Here is a 16,834-nt window from a genome sequence, read left to right as displayed (position 1 = left end):
CTTTCTGTTAATCAATGAAAAATTTCTCCATTTTTTCTTTTTTGGTGTATCAATTGCCTTCCTTGTTTTGAATTTTGATAGGTCAATATCGTAAAATCTTGCTTCTTTTTTCATTCCAAATAAAAGAATCCACCTTTTGAAGTCTAATTGACTAGAAGGAATCGAATAAATGCATATTAAAACAAATAAGATGAAAAGATAATATTGATAACCAAATAATAATCTTGCTGCGTTGCAACATTTAGCTTCAATTACACAGGCAAAACCACATCACTACCTATTTATTACACATATGTCGTTCTGCATAATATTCTATGTTTAAGTGTAGACATTATATCTTATCTCACACATGTATATCGCAGATAAACAAATTAACCAACAATTACGACAAATCAACCAAAGATTTCGATGGCTTTAACATCAGGCTTTTTCACCTCTGCCTTTGGAACAGTGACAGTGAGAACTCTATTCTCCATTGAAGCTTTGATCTGATCCATCTTCACATTTTCCGGCAGCCTAAACCTTCTCTGGAATCTTCCCCTGCTCCTCTCGATCCGATGCCAGGTGTCGTTCTTGTCCTCGTTCTCCACTTCCCTCTCTTCGCTGATCTGGAGCACGTGATCGTCCTCCACCTCCACCTTCACTCCTCCTTTTTCTGCCCTGGAAGATTGGCCTGGAACACGTGTGCTTCCGGAGTCTCCTTCTGGTCGATCTGAGCGCTTGCGAATGCCGAATTTTTCCAAGAAAGTTTAGAAGGAAAATGAATGGGAAAGTCCTTGAAGGGGCCCCAAATGTTAAGGGAGAAGGGGTCAAAGATGTTAGGGAGACTCCAAATGCGAAATTGGCCATTTTAAGTCAAATTGAGCTCTTAAAGTGTGTTGGGTCAATTTCACATGTTGTATTTCTCTAACAAGTGGTATCAGAGCCGATGGTTCATATATGCCAAGTGATCACACTCTGTTGCAGTTCCTACGTTGCCTTTCGTGGAGAGTTGGTGTTCCCACAGTTGATGCCGTCGCAGGTGCGGATGGTGGATCATTTGGTGGACTCACATGGTTTCGGCTCTCTTTTCCATGCTCGAGTTGGCTCCCATTTAGAGTGTGATGCTTGGATGTGCCGGCTACTATAAACTTTAGTTCGAGGGGGAGCTCGGTGAACACACACTTGAGGAGAGATTGTTGAGAAATGTGCATGTGTGTGTCCCACATGAAAAGTAGATGAGAATGTGAAATGATTTATATACACCGAAGACCCTATAGGTTAACTTTTTGGATCAAGTTGGACTCTTAAAGTATATTAAACTAATTTCACATGTGGTGTTTCTCCAAGATGCTGCTACTTTTTCAGCCGCTGAAAAAACTTAGAATTAGCGACATTTTTTGTGAAGATTGAAGATTTATTGGAGACGAAAAAGGAATTAATTGGAAGTGCTTTGTTGATTGTGAAGCCAGTTAGGTTTCTTTTTCTTCTTGCGAATTGCCTTAATCAATAGGACATGATTGGAATTTATAAGAGGGTGAGGGAGATTCCGGTACATTCGGGAAAAAAAATTTTGCGCCTTATTTTTGAACTTTCTTGTAAGCTCGGGAATTCACATAATTTTGTATAAATATCTGGACTTGTTTGATCTTAAGCCCAATTAAAAACTTGGCCCGGATGGACTGCATCTTTCTTTACTTGAGCTGGGCCTGTTTTCCTTCTCTCTCCAATAGTTGTGCCAAGTATAGTCCCTCTAATATTGGATGAAAATATCGGTATCACGGTACTCTAATTTTACAGAAATATAGGAAAAATATCGATATCAGTAGACATATCAGAAAAATTTATGGAAATGACAGAAATTTACGTTAGAACATATTTTTAATACTTTATAACATCATCAATATTAAAAAGATACATAAATAAATAAATTTTACATAAAAAAATTCATACATATTACATTTCTTAATACCAAAAGGAAGTTCTATGAAGCTCAAATATGGTCGGAATCAGATCTTGATTCATACAATATAGGTATTATGACATGTTATTTAAATAATGTCAAACATAGTTATGAATGTGCCATATGAAGGTTTGTTGATCTCTTTTCACTATATTTTTTATGAAGTAGAAACTGTGAATTCTCCAATCATTAGCCTGAGATGGTGGTGGTATGTCCGGATGAAGATGATTTAAAATTCCATATCTATCATAGTTTCTAAAATTATGATTGTATGGATAATAAATGTTAGGAGTCTCTAAGAAGAGCTGCAATAATTGGAAGCCAAATTCATTGATTGTAACCTCATGGAAAGATTATCTTCATCAGATGTTTGCATTCTTGATATTCCACGCTCTTCTTGCTCGATGCCAAAAGAAATAATGCAAGAAAATAGTAATTATAAAGCAAATTTTTTTTATAAAAAAAACTTTTAAAATTTTCAATTCTAATATCACCAAAATTTCACCAAAATTTCTCTGAAATGTCCCTATATTCTGCCCCAATTTCTCTATATGCAAACCGATATCAATGGTTCGGCCAATATTTACCAGTATTTCTGATCTTTTGCCGATATCGATATTATAGTGGAAAAACATTTCAGGGCCCTCAAAAATCCAAAATTTCAGTGTCGATGAAATTTTTGTCCATAAATATTAACATGTTAGGTATGATTTAGCTAAAAAATATATATTTTAATAAAATAATCAGTGGCGAAGTCAGGATTTGAATTTAGTGGGCCACAATTAAGAGCAAAATTATAACATAAACTAGTAGAAAAATAAAAATTATAACATAAACTAGTAGAAAAATAAAGTAAAAACTTATTAAATTTGTAATGCAAATTCTAAAGCAATATCATGTGCATATACACATTAAAACGAATCTCCTCAAATAAAAGCTCATAAATCTCTAAAATATTTTACCAAAAAGCATAAGTTTGTATATATTAATACATTAATTGTGGTAATTGAAGCAAATAAATATTGGCGGAGAGCAACTAAATTTTTTATATAAGATTAAGGATGGAGAAATAAAGTTAGGAGAACCAAATGATAACAAACGAGATGAGATGGAAAATAAAAAAAAAATAAGTGAGATTGTGGGTTCGTAGGAATTGGATAGGAATAAAAAGAGAAAAAATGAAAAAAGAGAGAGGGAAGGGAAGAAAAAGAAAAGGAAATTACACAGAAGAAGAACGTAAACAAATAAAAAGAGAGACACTTGGGTGATGGAGGATAAAACTTATACAGAGAATAATTTGCCTAGTAGGTAACGAATAGGAAAAAGTCAAAAAGTCAGGTTCTTAAGGAAAGCCCAGGACTTTAATAAGCACAACATCTTAATTAACACTTCCATAGGGTACATTCTAAAATTATAATCAATGCATAATAATACATTCTAAAATTAGAAAAGAATGAAACTGTACGGAATGAAAAAGAAGCATTTAGTTTATCACCATTCACATGTAAAGATGATAATTAAAGTGATGTTTATTATCTCTCTTTAAATTTTTTGAGGGATATGTTTGTCATCTCTTGAATAAACGTTTTTGCCCTCTTATTCATCACCGCCATATATTACCACCCACAGCCATAAAAACTTTTAAATTTTCAAAAGAACATTTAAAAAAAAAAAAAAAGGAGTTAAAACGAAAGGATGAAGTAAATTGCCAATCTATATTATCCTCATTCTGCATCCGAATTAAAAGAAAAAACTAAAATATATTTAAAGGTACTATGATCATCACCACTCATGCACTCTCTTAATTTTTTTTTTAATTAAACGATTTGATAAATACCCTATCCTTTTTCCATGCTTTAATTAATTTCTCTTCGTTTTTAAGGACGGATGAAATTACAATTATTAAGAAGATATCAACTAATTTATTTTTTCATTTGAAAATTAAAATAGTGATTATAGATCAATTCCATCTACTTCTGGATGCTATAATTACCCCTTTTGAAGTTGAATGTCAAAAAATAAAATCATTTTAGAACGAGTTCTAAACACGCTTATAATATTGGAACGCCTACAGCTATACTCTCAAAAGCTGATTTTCAATCACAATTGCTCCACAATCCTCCCGAGCAGGATGCGTCAAGACTTCACTTTGGGGTGCCCATCTCTCAATGCATCCCTCATCCCAACAATATTTTGGAGACCCACTTGGCAACAGCGCAATTCGAGCCACGAATAGAACCATGTTGTCAAATTAGCCACAAGAGAATTGCTTGTTTTTGGCTAGTCCCTATGCGATTTCAGCTACTTCTATAATCCTATTCTCATGATTGTTGTTATGCTTCCGGAGCTGCTTACATAGATAACCAAATTGTGGGGTTCCTTGTCAAGCTATGATAACCAGCTTTAAAAGCAAGATGTGTACAAATAGGATCCATATAAGGAAAAATTACTTGCCATTCACTTGACATTCATTGATTAGGGGCATCCCGAAAACGTCAATCTAGTTATTTTTTTTAGGGGACATTTCATTTCATAAGAAACAAATAACATAAAGATACAAACAAATGACTCCAATTACAAAAGAATTCAACCCCGAAACAATGATTGGATCTATAAGTAAAGACTAAAATAATATAAATGTGAATATAAGTACCGAGACTCAAATGGAAAAAAAACTCACTCGGCACATAAACACCGAGCTTGACCATTACGCTTTAAACAACACCGAAACAATCGATGGACTAGCCCAGTCGATCGAGACCAAACCTCACGTAATGGGGACAATCACACCACGACATAAAAGGAACTCTAACTAGAAAACATACACCACACCATTTTTAAATGGGTGGGGGACACAAGTAGAGGACATCGCCTCCGTTATTATAAAAAAAAAACACTAAAGTGAAACAAAAAAAAAAAAAAACACACCAAATAGACGGAAATATCAACGCCCTTATTACCACTAAACAAAAGAAAGATCTACTGGCTGTAAGCCATCGGCCCTGGAATAGAAGCCCGATCAGAGTGGAGCCATCCCAAAAAGAAAGTACACCCGAAGGAGGTAGAAGATTGTGGGAGGATCACGGCAAAATAGAGGGGATATTAGCCATGAACACTCCAGCTACCGAAGAAGAAAATAAACACCAACTCCAAGAGAATCTCACCATCTTACAGATCCGCTCTCACCAGATGTGCCGCTCCATACACAACTACCATCACAAGAAAGCCGCCATCAAAAGGCCGGAAGCAAGACGACGCGCCCGGAGGCGGTGGCGGAGCTCCAACCAAACACTGAAACTTTTTTTCTTTATCAGAGCCTCACTCATTAACTTTCTCTCTAAATTTCGAGTAAGGGGACGCCGCCAAAGGGAGTGTTGACCAAGTCCGTTTAAAATCATACTAATTAGCAAAATTAAATAAAAAGTGCTCTTACAAATTCCTCATCATATACTTCCTACTGAAATTCGATTAAAAAAAAAAAAAAGTTCCTCCTCCACGACCGAATATTTTATCGTTTGAATCAAATTACTAGTAGACATTCTTTTAAGGTAGAGAACACCATAACCAAAGCATTGGGTCAGGACTTGTACGAACATCGAAGCTTGATGCACGAATTTAGATTGGATTTAGCTTATTTTGTCGTAGTTTTACTAAACCAAGTCTATTAATACAGGTAATTTATTCGATACCATTGCAATAAACCATTACAATAATAATCTTAAAAATCAACCAATAATCATCATTACGCAAGGACAGCCACAACGTAACAAACATTTACAGGGATGTTTATCAGTAAGCAACATATCTTCTTTCACACATTTACAAAGCAGATAATCCAATAAACCAACAATTACGACAAATCAACCAGAGATTTCAATGGCTTTAACATCAGGCTTTTTCACCTCTGCCTTTGGAACAGTGACAGTGAGAATTCCATTCTCCATTGAAGCCTTGATCTGATCCATCTTCACATTCTCCGGCAGCCTAAACCTTCTCTGCAATCGTCCGCTGCTCCGCTCGATCCGATGCCACGTGTCGTTCTTGTCTTCCTTCTCGACCTTCCTCTCTCCGCTGATCTGAAGCACGCGATCGTCCTCCACCTCCACCTTCACTTCCTCCTTCTTCAGCCCCGGAAGATCGGCCTGGAACACGTGCGCCTCCGGAGTCTCCTTCCAGTCGATCTGAGCGCTTGCGAATGCTGAATTTTCCCGGGAAAGTTCAGAGGGAAAATGAACGGGAAAGTCCTTGAACGGGTCCCAGATGTCAAGGGAGAAGGGGTCGAAGACGCTTCTGCTTCGTCGGCCGCCCAAGAAGCTTGGAATTAGCGACATTTTTGGTGAAGATTGAAGATTTATTGGAGACTAAAAAAAGGAAATTATTGGAAGTGTTTTGTTGATTATGAAGTTTCTGTTGGGTTTTTTTTTTTTTTTTTTTCCCTAATTCTTGGTGCTATGATCTTTGGGACAGGATTGGTATTTATAAGGAGGAGAGGGAGACTCTAGTACTCTCAAGAAAAATCTTGGCGCCTTCTTTTCGAACTTTCCTGCAACTTCCTGAATTCTGGTACTCTTTCCGGAAATGTCTGGACCTGTTCGAGCTTAAGCCCAAATAGAAACTAGGCCGGATGGACTCTGGGGTTTTGAGATTGGGCTGGGTGGGTCCATAGGCCCTGAAATCGCCCAAAACAAAGTGAACACAGCGACAATATAAATAAAAGTATTTCTCTACGTTACCTATAAATAAACATTTATAGAATGTATGAATGTTTATTTTAAGAGTTTGTTTATGCTTTAGAATTATAGTTTTTGATTCTCTATATTATTTTAGTGTTCTTTATCTAAAAGCAATAGTAATACTAATAATAATAATAATAAATAATAGATAAAACATTTAGAGTGCAATGCAAATATAAATATCTAGTAAATGTTTATTTGTTATTAGAAAATTATTATTAGTTAGAAAATTACGATTTTTTTTTTCATTGGACCATGCAAAAGGGAGAAAATCACGATGAACTAAAGTCCTTTTTTCTAAATAAACAGACTTTTTTTTTTCAAAATATAACTACAATTTTCTTCCCAATAATAATATTGTGTATAATAAAATTTTCTTCCCAATAATAATAATAATAATAGTAAACATTTACATTCTCATCCAGCAACTCATCGTGATTTTCTCCCTAATCTTCAGCAGAAGAACACAGTGTGCACAACACACCCGACAAAGGCTTAAAGAGTAAACGTGAAAAAATTAAGTAGACGTTTGGTTTATAGATTCAGAATCATAATTTAAAATTATTCTCATTTTACGTATGTTTTTTGTGAGAGAAAAACACTGTAAAAAATCATAAATTATGATTTAGAATAAAAAACGAATACAAAAACAAACATCCCCTAAAACTTAAAATAAAGAACACCAGTGTTATACTATTGATCGTCCTTTGCTTAGTTGTCTGTTTCACAAGAGGCCCATTCATTGCCTGCTCCAATTGGGCAAGGCACCATGCTGAAGCTGCCCAAGTGGCTAAATCCACCAACGGCAAAAGAAATTACAAGTTGTTTTTCAGCCAATGATTTAGGCACCAAGGGGATTCCATGCTTGGAGGAAGGTTTAGAACAAATAACAAAGGGAATTCTCACTCCAGGACCAGCTTGTTGCAGCTTCGCAGCAGCACTGGTAGATGGTTGTTTGAGCAATTTTCCTCCTCTGATTCTAGATCTGTTCTACCCTCCTCCGTTCATCAAAGCACAATGTTCTCAATACCTTAGTCCCCATTGAGTTTTTTTCTTTTTTTTTTTAGGTTTTTCTATTTGATGCAGCGAAAATGATGGGGATTATCTTAGATTATCTTAATTTTAGTGTTTATATCTAGGAAGTTTGATTTTTAATAAAACTATTATCCAACGTGATAATGATTGGATATCTTTATTATTAGAATTAGGAAACTAGGGGCGCATTTAGAATTCGTTTAAAAATAATTTTATTTTTTATATGAAAATGAAAATGAAAACGTTTTTAATCTCAGACATAAATCATTTTTGAAAATGTTGATAGTTTTATTAAGAGATTGTTTTCAATATAAAAAATCCATTAATGTCTCTCTCTCTCCTCGAGAGAGGAGAAAATGAAAAATGACTAAAAATCATTTTTCATTTCTCTCTCGTTTTACACCAAATCAAAAAATCGTTTTCATTTCCATTTTTTGTTTTTATTGCACCAAACGCTATTTTAAAAACTTTTTTATTTTTTTCTCAAAAAACGTGAAAAAACAAAAACAGAATCAATTCCAAACACGGCTTAGGATTCTCTGTCTCTATGTTATTTGTTATTTAGTTTAGTTCTATTAATAAAATCCTTTGAAAGTTTAATAAATATCTTGCATAATTTTAATATTCTTCTTGAATCAACGAATTTTGACGTGTTTGTTTACGCGTCCGTTATGTCTCTACTTTTATTAGGTTTAAAGTTTATTTGGTACTGTGTTTGTTTATGCGTTGTTATGTCTCTACTTTTATTAGGTTTAAAGTTTATTTGGTACTTTTTGTTCTTGTTTTCTTTCGTAGATTCGTAGAAAAGCACATTCCCTTCACAATGAGCAGTCACATTTGTTCCACATGCTTATTATAACGACGTAGTTTTTCTACGTACACATTTGGTATTCAAGCGCTAGAAGCAATTAGAGAAGTCTTATTTATTTATTTATTTTAAATGTGCGTTTTGCTAGTTAGCGGAACAAAAAGGGAAATGTATTAAATTATCAAAAAAAAAAAAGGGGAAATATATTACGCGCCAATGTTTTTTAGCTAGTAGACTGTAGACCAACCTGCCTTTTTAATTCCGTGTTCCAAGTTATAATTTATTTGAATCCGGTCCTTGATAATAATATGTGAGTATCAAAACCGATGAATAATCAGGGGATATATAACATTATTTTTTCCCTCTTTTTTTAGTTTGACCTTGTTTAATAATAGAAGATAAAGAAATGACAAAGACAAAAAAATCAATAAAATATTTCACAAAAAAAAAAAAAAAAAAACTAAACTAAATTCATCAGATTTTTCTTTTTTTTCCTAGACAAGGAAATTGATCACGCTGGGAAAACTAAATCCATTTTATCAATAAATTTTCTTTTCTCTTTTGTCAAGAAACCAAATGCGTCCTTGTACCAAATGACATGATGAAGTTGACAAGCTCGTTCAAGGAATCACAGGAAGAACCACCTTTCCTCGTACAAACCTCAAATTTCTCCTTCAGTTCCTTTGCTCTGGCTCTCATTTCCTTCCCATCCTCATGCAAAATCAGTCTTCTTATAGCACTCTCTATGTCCCTTCTCTTCAACTCCTCCAATTCCAATCCAATTCTCCACACATGGCTCACATACCTTGCATTCACTTTTTGATCACCAAAACATGGTTTACATATTATTGGAACTCCGGCGGCTAAACTCTCAAGAGTCGAATTCCAACCGCAATGGCTCCAAAACCCTCCCACAGCAGGATGAGCCAAGACTTCCCTTTGGGGTGCCCATCTCACAATGCATCCCTTATCCCCAACATCGTCTTGGAAACCTTTCGGCAACAGCTCAATCCAATCCGAACTGTGAACCGAACCGGGTCTAATCACCCACAAGAAGGGCTGGTTGCTGTTGGCTAGTCCCCACGCGATTTCAGTTACTTCCTTCTCATTGACAGACGCTAAGCTTCCCAAGTTGCTCACATAAATAACGGAGTTATGCGGTTGCTTGTCAAGCCACGATAAGCAGCTTCTGTCCTCTTCGATTAGGCTACTAGAATTCGACGCCGCTATCATGTGAATGGGACCTACAGGGAAGATTGGAACTTTACATTGTTGTTGGATTTGCTCTAGAGTTGCTTGTTCAAGGCAACTCACGGTGTTCCATATTATGGCTGAAGACGCCCGTTTGCCGTATATCTTAGTGACTATTGCTGAAAAGTTTTCGAGTGTTTCTGACAAGGAAAAGAGCAGATCCTTGAACCTCAGCGGATATAGCTCTGGTACAAGCTCGTTTGAGAGAGTATCTGCAGCAATATCATTATTAGTAATATGAAGAAATTCTCAATTTGATACAAAAACGTACTTTTCCATTATGCAAATGAAGTGAATTAACCGCTCAGGATTGGAAATTATGGCTTTTCATTTGATCTCATTTATACTAGAAATTTCATAGCTCATGACACATGCAAGGAACATAGCAAAACACGCACCAAGAAAAACAACAAAAAGACCGATATATAATACATACATATACACACACACACACACATATATATATATACTACTTTGCAGAATATATTCCTTACCCTGGGAGAGAAGACCTTTTTCCTTGAGTTTAACAAGGCCAGAGCGAGCAAAGGAAGTAGCAGCGTTAGTAGTGCGCAAGATGATGCTCGGAATCTTCAGATTGTTGGCCACATCTTCTGCGAAGAACATGAGTTCATCTGAAATTATGCAACTGATTATCTCACCTTGTGTCTCTTTAAGTTTTTCCAAGGATCGTTGGAAGATCTCTCTGCAATTCTCATTAACCGCCAGAACATCACCTACTACATCCATAGACGTTACACCACGGTCTGATAAGCCGTCTGGCATGGGAAGGAAGCTGAAATCAGGGAGGTTGTGAGGATTTGGAGAGTTGTAAATGGTGTGAGCAACTGTTATAGAGAAACCTTTGAAGTGAAGAACTGTGCCAAGTTGAAGCATTGGATTCAAGTGACCTTCATATGGACAAGGGACGAGGACCAAGCGATGACTTCTCTGTAATTGTTTTCCCATCTCTCTTGTTTTCTCACTCACATAAAGAAAAGTTATGTTGTAGCTTATTCAGGATAGTTTGGCTGCCAGTTGGTTTATATAGATTATAGAGACACAAGAGATTAATTAAATCCTTTATGCCAGTAGTTGACAATAGAGGCTGCCAAGAGTGGCAATTTCCTTTCTCCTCCAATAAATATACTAATTAAACAATTTAAAAGTTATCATTATAGATTATCCCTCCGTTGTGTCATAATATGTACGTTATCATTTTAGATTATCCCTCCGTTGTGTCATAATATGTACGTCTCTTATATTAAGCATTGTACGTCTCTTAATTAAGCATATGATGTGATTGGTTAGAAATTAATGGTGTTATATTGTCAAAATGCTGTAAAAACTTTTAAACAAAGATTAGAGAGTTTCCCCGGTAATCCTTCCCCACGGGTAGTTTCAATTTTCGACCGGTAGATATGGTCAAAATCGCATAAGATTGAAAAAATATGCAGAACAAATAAATTCTGATACATATCTGACGCTTAAAAAGTAAAGAACACCACTAGTCCTATTTTTACAGGGACTACCATAAAAACTCCTAAAAAATTATTGTTGTGTTTTAGATTTTTGTAACGTGTAACAAGTTATATTTTAGTTTTACGATATGTTATGAAACTGCTTTTTTCCCTTAATATGTACAATTTTTTATCCATTTTCACTAGTGGATCCAGTCAATATCCATAGTCGAAATTTTTGATAGTTTGTGGTCATTTGCGACTATTTATGTAATTTATTAATTTAGTAATGAATATTATTGGTTACAAATTAGTGTTAACATATATGTAGCAATTTGTTTTCCCTAAAAAAAAAAAAAAAAGAAGGTGCCAACAGTACCAGAGGAGAGAATGAGAAGGATAGACCACATCCATTTGTGGGTGGTCCACAAAAGTAAATACTGCTTTAAATATTATTAAAGAACCGTGTTTAGTTTATAAATTTAAAATCATTATTTATAATTCTGATTTTTAAAATTTAAATTTTTATGAGAGAAAAATATTATAAAAAATTAAGAACTATAATTCAGAATTAAAAACGAACTCTTAAAATAAACATCTCGTAAATAAGCTGAATGACGAATGCATATACGTAATGAACAGAGTTAAAAAGTGAAAGTCAAACTTTTTGACCGACAGAACTGCTGGATTTTCATTAGGGTGAGATGAATACTGGAGCTTTTTCGACCTCATTAGGGTTGACTTGTATGTACACTGGTCAATCTCGAATAACTTGCGAAGAATAGGAATACGTCAAATGGTAATGGTGGGTATTACTTAAACGTCAAATGATATATTTTTTAATATCAGAAAATCACGTTATCACGAGTCAATTTTTTGTGTCCATAAATCAACACAAGAACTTAGGCAATTTACACGTCATCTCTAATCTGTAATTAGTTAGAAAAATCAATGGTAATCGTCACTGCTGAATGCTGATGATAAAATAGCATTTTTCAAGTTATCTATACCATCTTATCTGGAAAGCACCTATTTCTTTCTTTTTAATTTTCTTAAGACTTTAGTTTGCCCTTGAAAAATACTGATCTTTAGTTGATATCTCAGAACATGAAAGGCGGCATACTGTCTCTATCAATAACTGCCATACACCAAAAGTTGCATATAGTAATTATAGTATAATGTAAATTATAACACATTATATTTATTGCATCAATAAAATCGTCACACATTTGGATTATTATAGATTTACACCTCAATGATACAGGAACTCACATAATCTTGCATTAGTTAAAAAACAATTATGATCATCAGTCTGATGATGAATATCATTTGTCAATGTATAAATATTGTCTGATTAGCTAGGCTCTCAACTCCTACTTTTTTTAACTTTAAAAAAAAAAAAAAAAAAAAAAAAAGCTCCTACTTTTTTCATTTTCTTTAAGACATAGGTTAGGGTAAATTAAAATTCAGTATCGACGTATTAACTTGACAATATGCCTAAATTATCTAAACCTAACCCCATTACGCAACCTATTCCTATGTGTGATATGGTTGAATTCTTTTAATCAATTTAGACTAAAATAAACGTTGGTTGGGGGCGTGAGAATACTACTAATAATCTTATTATTATTATTATTATTATTATTCCTTAGCTTTGATTACTGCTATGCTTTCAACTCTTCGTAGTGTCCTTGACTCCGATCATTTAGAACTCCTTAGTATGATCATTTGGCTGGTCTGGAGAAACAGGAATACGTGGGTTCATGAATCATGATGGACGGATCTCCCTACGTGCTAAACTTTTGGAGATTAGCAGTAATTGGCTGACAGTTTTTTTAAGAAGTGCCGGCTTAGTTTGGAGGTGTCGGTAAGAGAGCAGGTTGCAGGGGATCGTCGGTGCATTCCGCCTTCTCCGGGACGGCTGAAACTAAATGTGGACGCCTATGTCATTCTGTGGGCCTCGGAGGACTGATTCGGGACCACGCTAGATTTGTTCATGGTGCGTTTGCCAGCAAGGTTCCGGGGAAGTTTGACTCGACTACGGCTGAATGCTTGGCCATTCGGGAGGGTCTCCTTTTTTGAAGTGCAGCATGGGCTTAACGTGTCTGACATTGAATGTGACTCCATTAATGCAGTTAGTAGAATTAGAGACAGAGATCTGCTATCTACGTTTGGTTCAATTGTTGAAGATATTGTATTTCTGTTGGATAGAGGGGACGGTGGTTCTTGCTGCCATGCCATGTTTCTCGGTTCAGAAATGCGGCAGCCCACACGCTTGCTCGTAGTGTGTTTTCTAATGCTTGTGACCAATTTTGGTGGGAAAAGGTTCCGTCTTGTATTTCAGAGATTATGGCTATTGAATCTTCTGTCTCGGCCTGATTAATAAATCTGTTTTACTTTTAAACAAAAAAAAAATCTTTATTTTGGTGATTGGTTTTTCCTTGAAACGGACCAAACAATACATCTAACAGTGGTTAATTAAGACATTATGTCCCAAGTTGCGCGAATGACTGTAGTTCTTGTTCTGCATATTTTCAATGTGATTATAGCGCCGTTTTACGATTGTTCTTATTTTCTAAGAACAGCCGTAATTTATAGTTGATTGCCGTTTGCATGTTTCAAAGTCCTTGTCATCTGCGAGAAATTATGTCGTTCACATTTGGCTGTCGTTCACATGAAGTTTTTTCTGCACATGTTTCTTTATAAACTTAAAGTTGTCGTTTACCTTTGTTATCATATGTTAGGTCTCGTGTTGTTTATATCGAAGGGTGCCGTTTACCATTTTCTTCACATGTTTCTTATATTGGTGTTTTTACATTCAGTTGTCGTTTGCTAAATTGCTGTCGTTTACCTTTGTTATCGTACGTTAGGTCCACTGTTGTTTATATCGAAGGATGCCGTTTCTTGAGTCACACCAAAAAATAAACGAAAAATTTTGGGAGGCAAGGCAAAAAGTAAACAAATTCATTTTCTCAAAGACAATTCTGATTTTGGTAAAAGCATTATTAGGAAAAAGGGAAACAAAATTCATTTTCTCAGGTAGGTATTACGCAAGTGTTTGGCTGAGTATTAAGGGCATCGCCATATTACAAAGCGTGAAATGTCCATAGTTACGCACGCAAGTGTGAAGAAAGATGTCTAAATTAACATGTTAAAATTTACAAGCTCATTCAAGGAATTAAAGGACGAACTTACCTTCCCTTGTACAAGCCTCAATATTTTTCCTTTAATTCATTGGCTCTGTTCCTCATATCCTTCCCTCCCTTCATCGTTCAACATCAGTGTTCTTACGGCTCTCTCTATCTCCCCTTTTCTCCAACTCCTCCAATTCCAATCCAATTCTTCAAGATTCTGATTCCTTCATGCTCATGAATCTGCACACAGCTTGGCTTCTATTCGTAACCACAAAAGAACAAGTAAATCACATCATGACCATATCAACAACGTAGAATTGAAGTTATTGTCGTTTTCCAAAGTGCTGACATTCAGGGGTAGTTGTAGTGCGCCTAACTTTCTCTACAAAATTCACTTACTTAAAACTCTTTTTTTTTTTTTTTTTTTTTCATATTTATTTACAAGAATCCACCCTCATATTGGAACTCCCCACGTATGACTTGGCAGCTGCACGAATTATGAAAAAAGTGAGGTGTAGCTAACGTCTCAACGGAGTGACTGTAGTTATCTTTTTCTGTTTTATAATTAATTAAAAATACAAATCCATTAAAGAATGTGAAAGGTCATCCTCCCGGAGATGAAACCGGGATGAAAAAATCATGCGTACGGTACACCTTCCCTCCCTTCAAATTTTGAACTGCAACAACGATCTCATATAGTCCATTGTATAAAAAATACATCTCATTCACAGCAAAAAAATATATATATCACATTTCATCGGCAAACTATTTCTTCACTGTATTCACAAAAAATTAAGGTCTAATTCAGTTCGCGAATTCGAGTTGAGATGTCATTTTATGTGAAAGTTTTTCACTGTAATAAAAAGTTAGATGTGACTTTTTGTGATAATTTTTAACTGTAGTAAAATTAAAATTAAAAACTCAAATTGATGAAATGAACGAGACCTAAAGTGTTCAAATAACCATCCAAGAATTATAATCCAAATTATATGAATACCCATGAAATAGAGAAATATTGGAATCCTTCACAACGATCTTTTCTTGAAGTTTTTCTTCCAGTTCATTGATGTCTTTGTCAAACACAGAGAAAAAACAAAGGGTTGATTTCACTTTTGGCCCCCAAAATATGCAAGTTGTCTCATTTTGGCCCCTGAACTTTAAAATGTTACAAATTACAACCTCAAACTATACAACTTGTCTCATTTTAGTCCTTCCATCACAAAAACTGTTAAAGTCCTAGCAGAATTAGACATGCGATCCTCACATGGTCATTTAATAAAGGGCGTTTTAGATAATTCCTACTAATTAGTTCAACCTTCGACCCTTTTTTTTTTAACAAAACCCTAAAGTCACTGATGCTCAAGCATTTACAGCCGTTTGCACATGGGGTCAAGTATATTCAATCACCAAAAGTGATTTTTACTCCAATTCTCTCTTGACAAGCAACCTGGTAGGCCTCAGTCAAACAACTAAATGGCCATAAACTTAAAAGATAGGGCATGGTGATGAGTTGCTCAATGTGTGGTGAGAAGGGCCATAATACAAGGACCTGCAACTGAAGAACCGGAACACAACCAACTGTAAGACTAGGGATGTAAGACCATTACTTGCTTTCTTTTTCTTTCTCTTGTTTTTCTTTTTCTTTTTTCCTCTTGTTTTTCTTTTTGTTTTTTGTCTGTCTTTGTTTTTCTTTCTTTTGCAAAATTTTCATCCATGTAAAGACACACACACACACATATATATATATATATTGCTTGAACCCTGTAAAGACTTATGTTTTGTTATGAATTGGTCCTGCAGGCAAGGAAGAAGCACCATTCAAATGAGGGTATTCCAGTGATATGCGTCGTCACAATCTAAAGAAAAGGATTAGACCAATTAACAAATTGAAGCCAAATACGGATGTTTCAAGTTAGAATAGATTTCTTTTGTGGTTTTGTCAAAAAATTTATGGTAACATATCAGGCAAATACTTGATATTTTGGATATGCAAGGCAATTGTTATATGGATTTGACCTTTTTATTTTGCCGATCTGAAGCCTTTTGAAATGATATTTCCAAGTTGTTTTTAACCTGCTTTGTTTATGAGTTTTTTTTTTTTTTTTAGCATTTAATTCACAAGAATCACACTAGTAAAATAGGAAACATTTAGAAAAAGACAAAAGAAAAAAGAAACTAGTAAGCTTATATAATAGAGAAACAAAATATAGAGATTTTGTCGAAAACAAACGTAGAGATAAAGAGCAAAATTGTCATTTCCTAATTCCGTTAGAATATAACAGCTTTTGTGATGGAATGGTCAAAATGGGCCAAGTTGTACAGTTCAAGGGTGTGATTTGTAACGTTTCAAAGTTTAAAGGCCAAAATGGGACAACTAGCTTAGTTCGGGGGCTAAAAGTGAAAATAACCCAAAAACAAAAGGAAGAACAAGAAGAGATTAGAGAGTGAGAAAGGAAAGGAGGTGTCCGATGAAG

At 35.0% G+C, this 16,834-nt stretch overlaps 2 protein-coding genes and 1 pseudogene across 2 annotated transcripts; all 3 read right to left on the bottom strand.

Annotated features, from left to right (window-relative positions):
* Nucleotides 1–392: 392 nt before the first annotated feature.
* Nucleotides 393–1,376, bottom strand: LOC21389471 (annotated as a pseudogene).
* Nucleotides 1,377–5,517: 4,141 nt separating this feature from the next.
* Nucleotides 5,518–6,370, bottom strand: LOC21389470 (17.3 kDa class I heat shock protein). Its single transcript, XM_010089585.2, has one exon. The coding sequence runs from the start codon at nt 6,271–6,273 to the stop codon at nt 5,803–5,805; it is 471 nt and encodes a 156-aa protein (XP_010087887.1). The 5' UTR covers nt 6,274–6,370; the 3' UTR covers nt 5,518–5,802.
* Nucleotides 6,371–9,039: 2,669 nt separating this feature from the next.
* LOC21389468 (UDP-glucose iridoid glucosyltransferase) lies at nt 9,040–10,761 on the bottom strand. The gene is made up of 2 exons (XM_010089583.2): nt 10,264–10,761; nt 9,040–9,981 (listed from the first exon to the last, which is right to left on the bottom strand). The coding sequence occupies exons 1-2, from the start codon at nt 10,733–10,735 to the stop codon at nt 9,083–9,085; spliced, it is 1,371 nt and encodes a 456-aa protein (XP_010087885.1). The 5' UTR covers nt 10,736–10,761; the 3' UTR covers nt 9,040–9,082.
* Between the last annotated feature and the right edge of the window lie 6,073 nt (nt 10,762–16,834).

The sequence above is a fragment of the Morus notabilis genome, unplaced genomic scaffold (assembly GCF_000414095.1).
Source record: "Morus notabilis unplaced genomic scaffold, ASM41409v2 Scaffold2801, whole genome shotgun sequence".
In the NCBI taxonomy this organism is placed as follows: domain Eukaryota; kingdom Viridiplantae; phylum Streptophyta; class Magnoliopsida; order Rosales; family Moraceae; genus Morus; species Morus notabilis.
The sequence above is the reverse complement of the archived record's forward strand: the minus strand, read 5'-3'. Positions and strand labels throughout refer to the sequence as shown.

Excerpts from the sequence above, each read along its gene's own strand:
- LOC21389468 (XM_010089583.2), bottom strand. The coding sequence starts at position 10,735 with ATGGGAAAACAATTACAGAGAAGTCATCGCTTGGTCCTCGTCCCTTGT. Across the intron at positions 9,982-10,263 it reads AAAAGGTCTTCTCTCCCAGG|ATACTCTCTCAAACGAGCTT; the intron begins GTAAGGAATATA and ends ATATTGCTGCAG.
- LOC21389470 (XM_010089585.2), bottom strand. The coding sequence starts at position 6,273 with ATGTCGCTAATTCCAAGCTTCTTGGGCGGCCGACGAAGCAGAAGCGTC.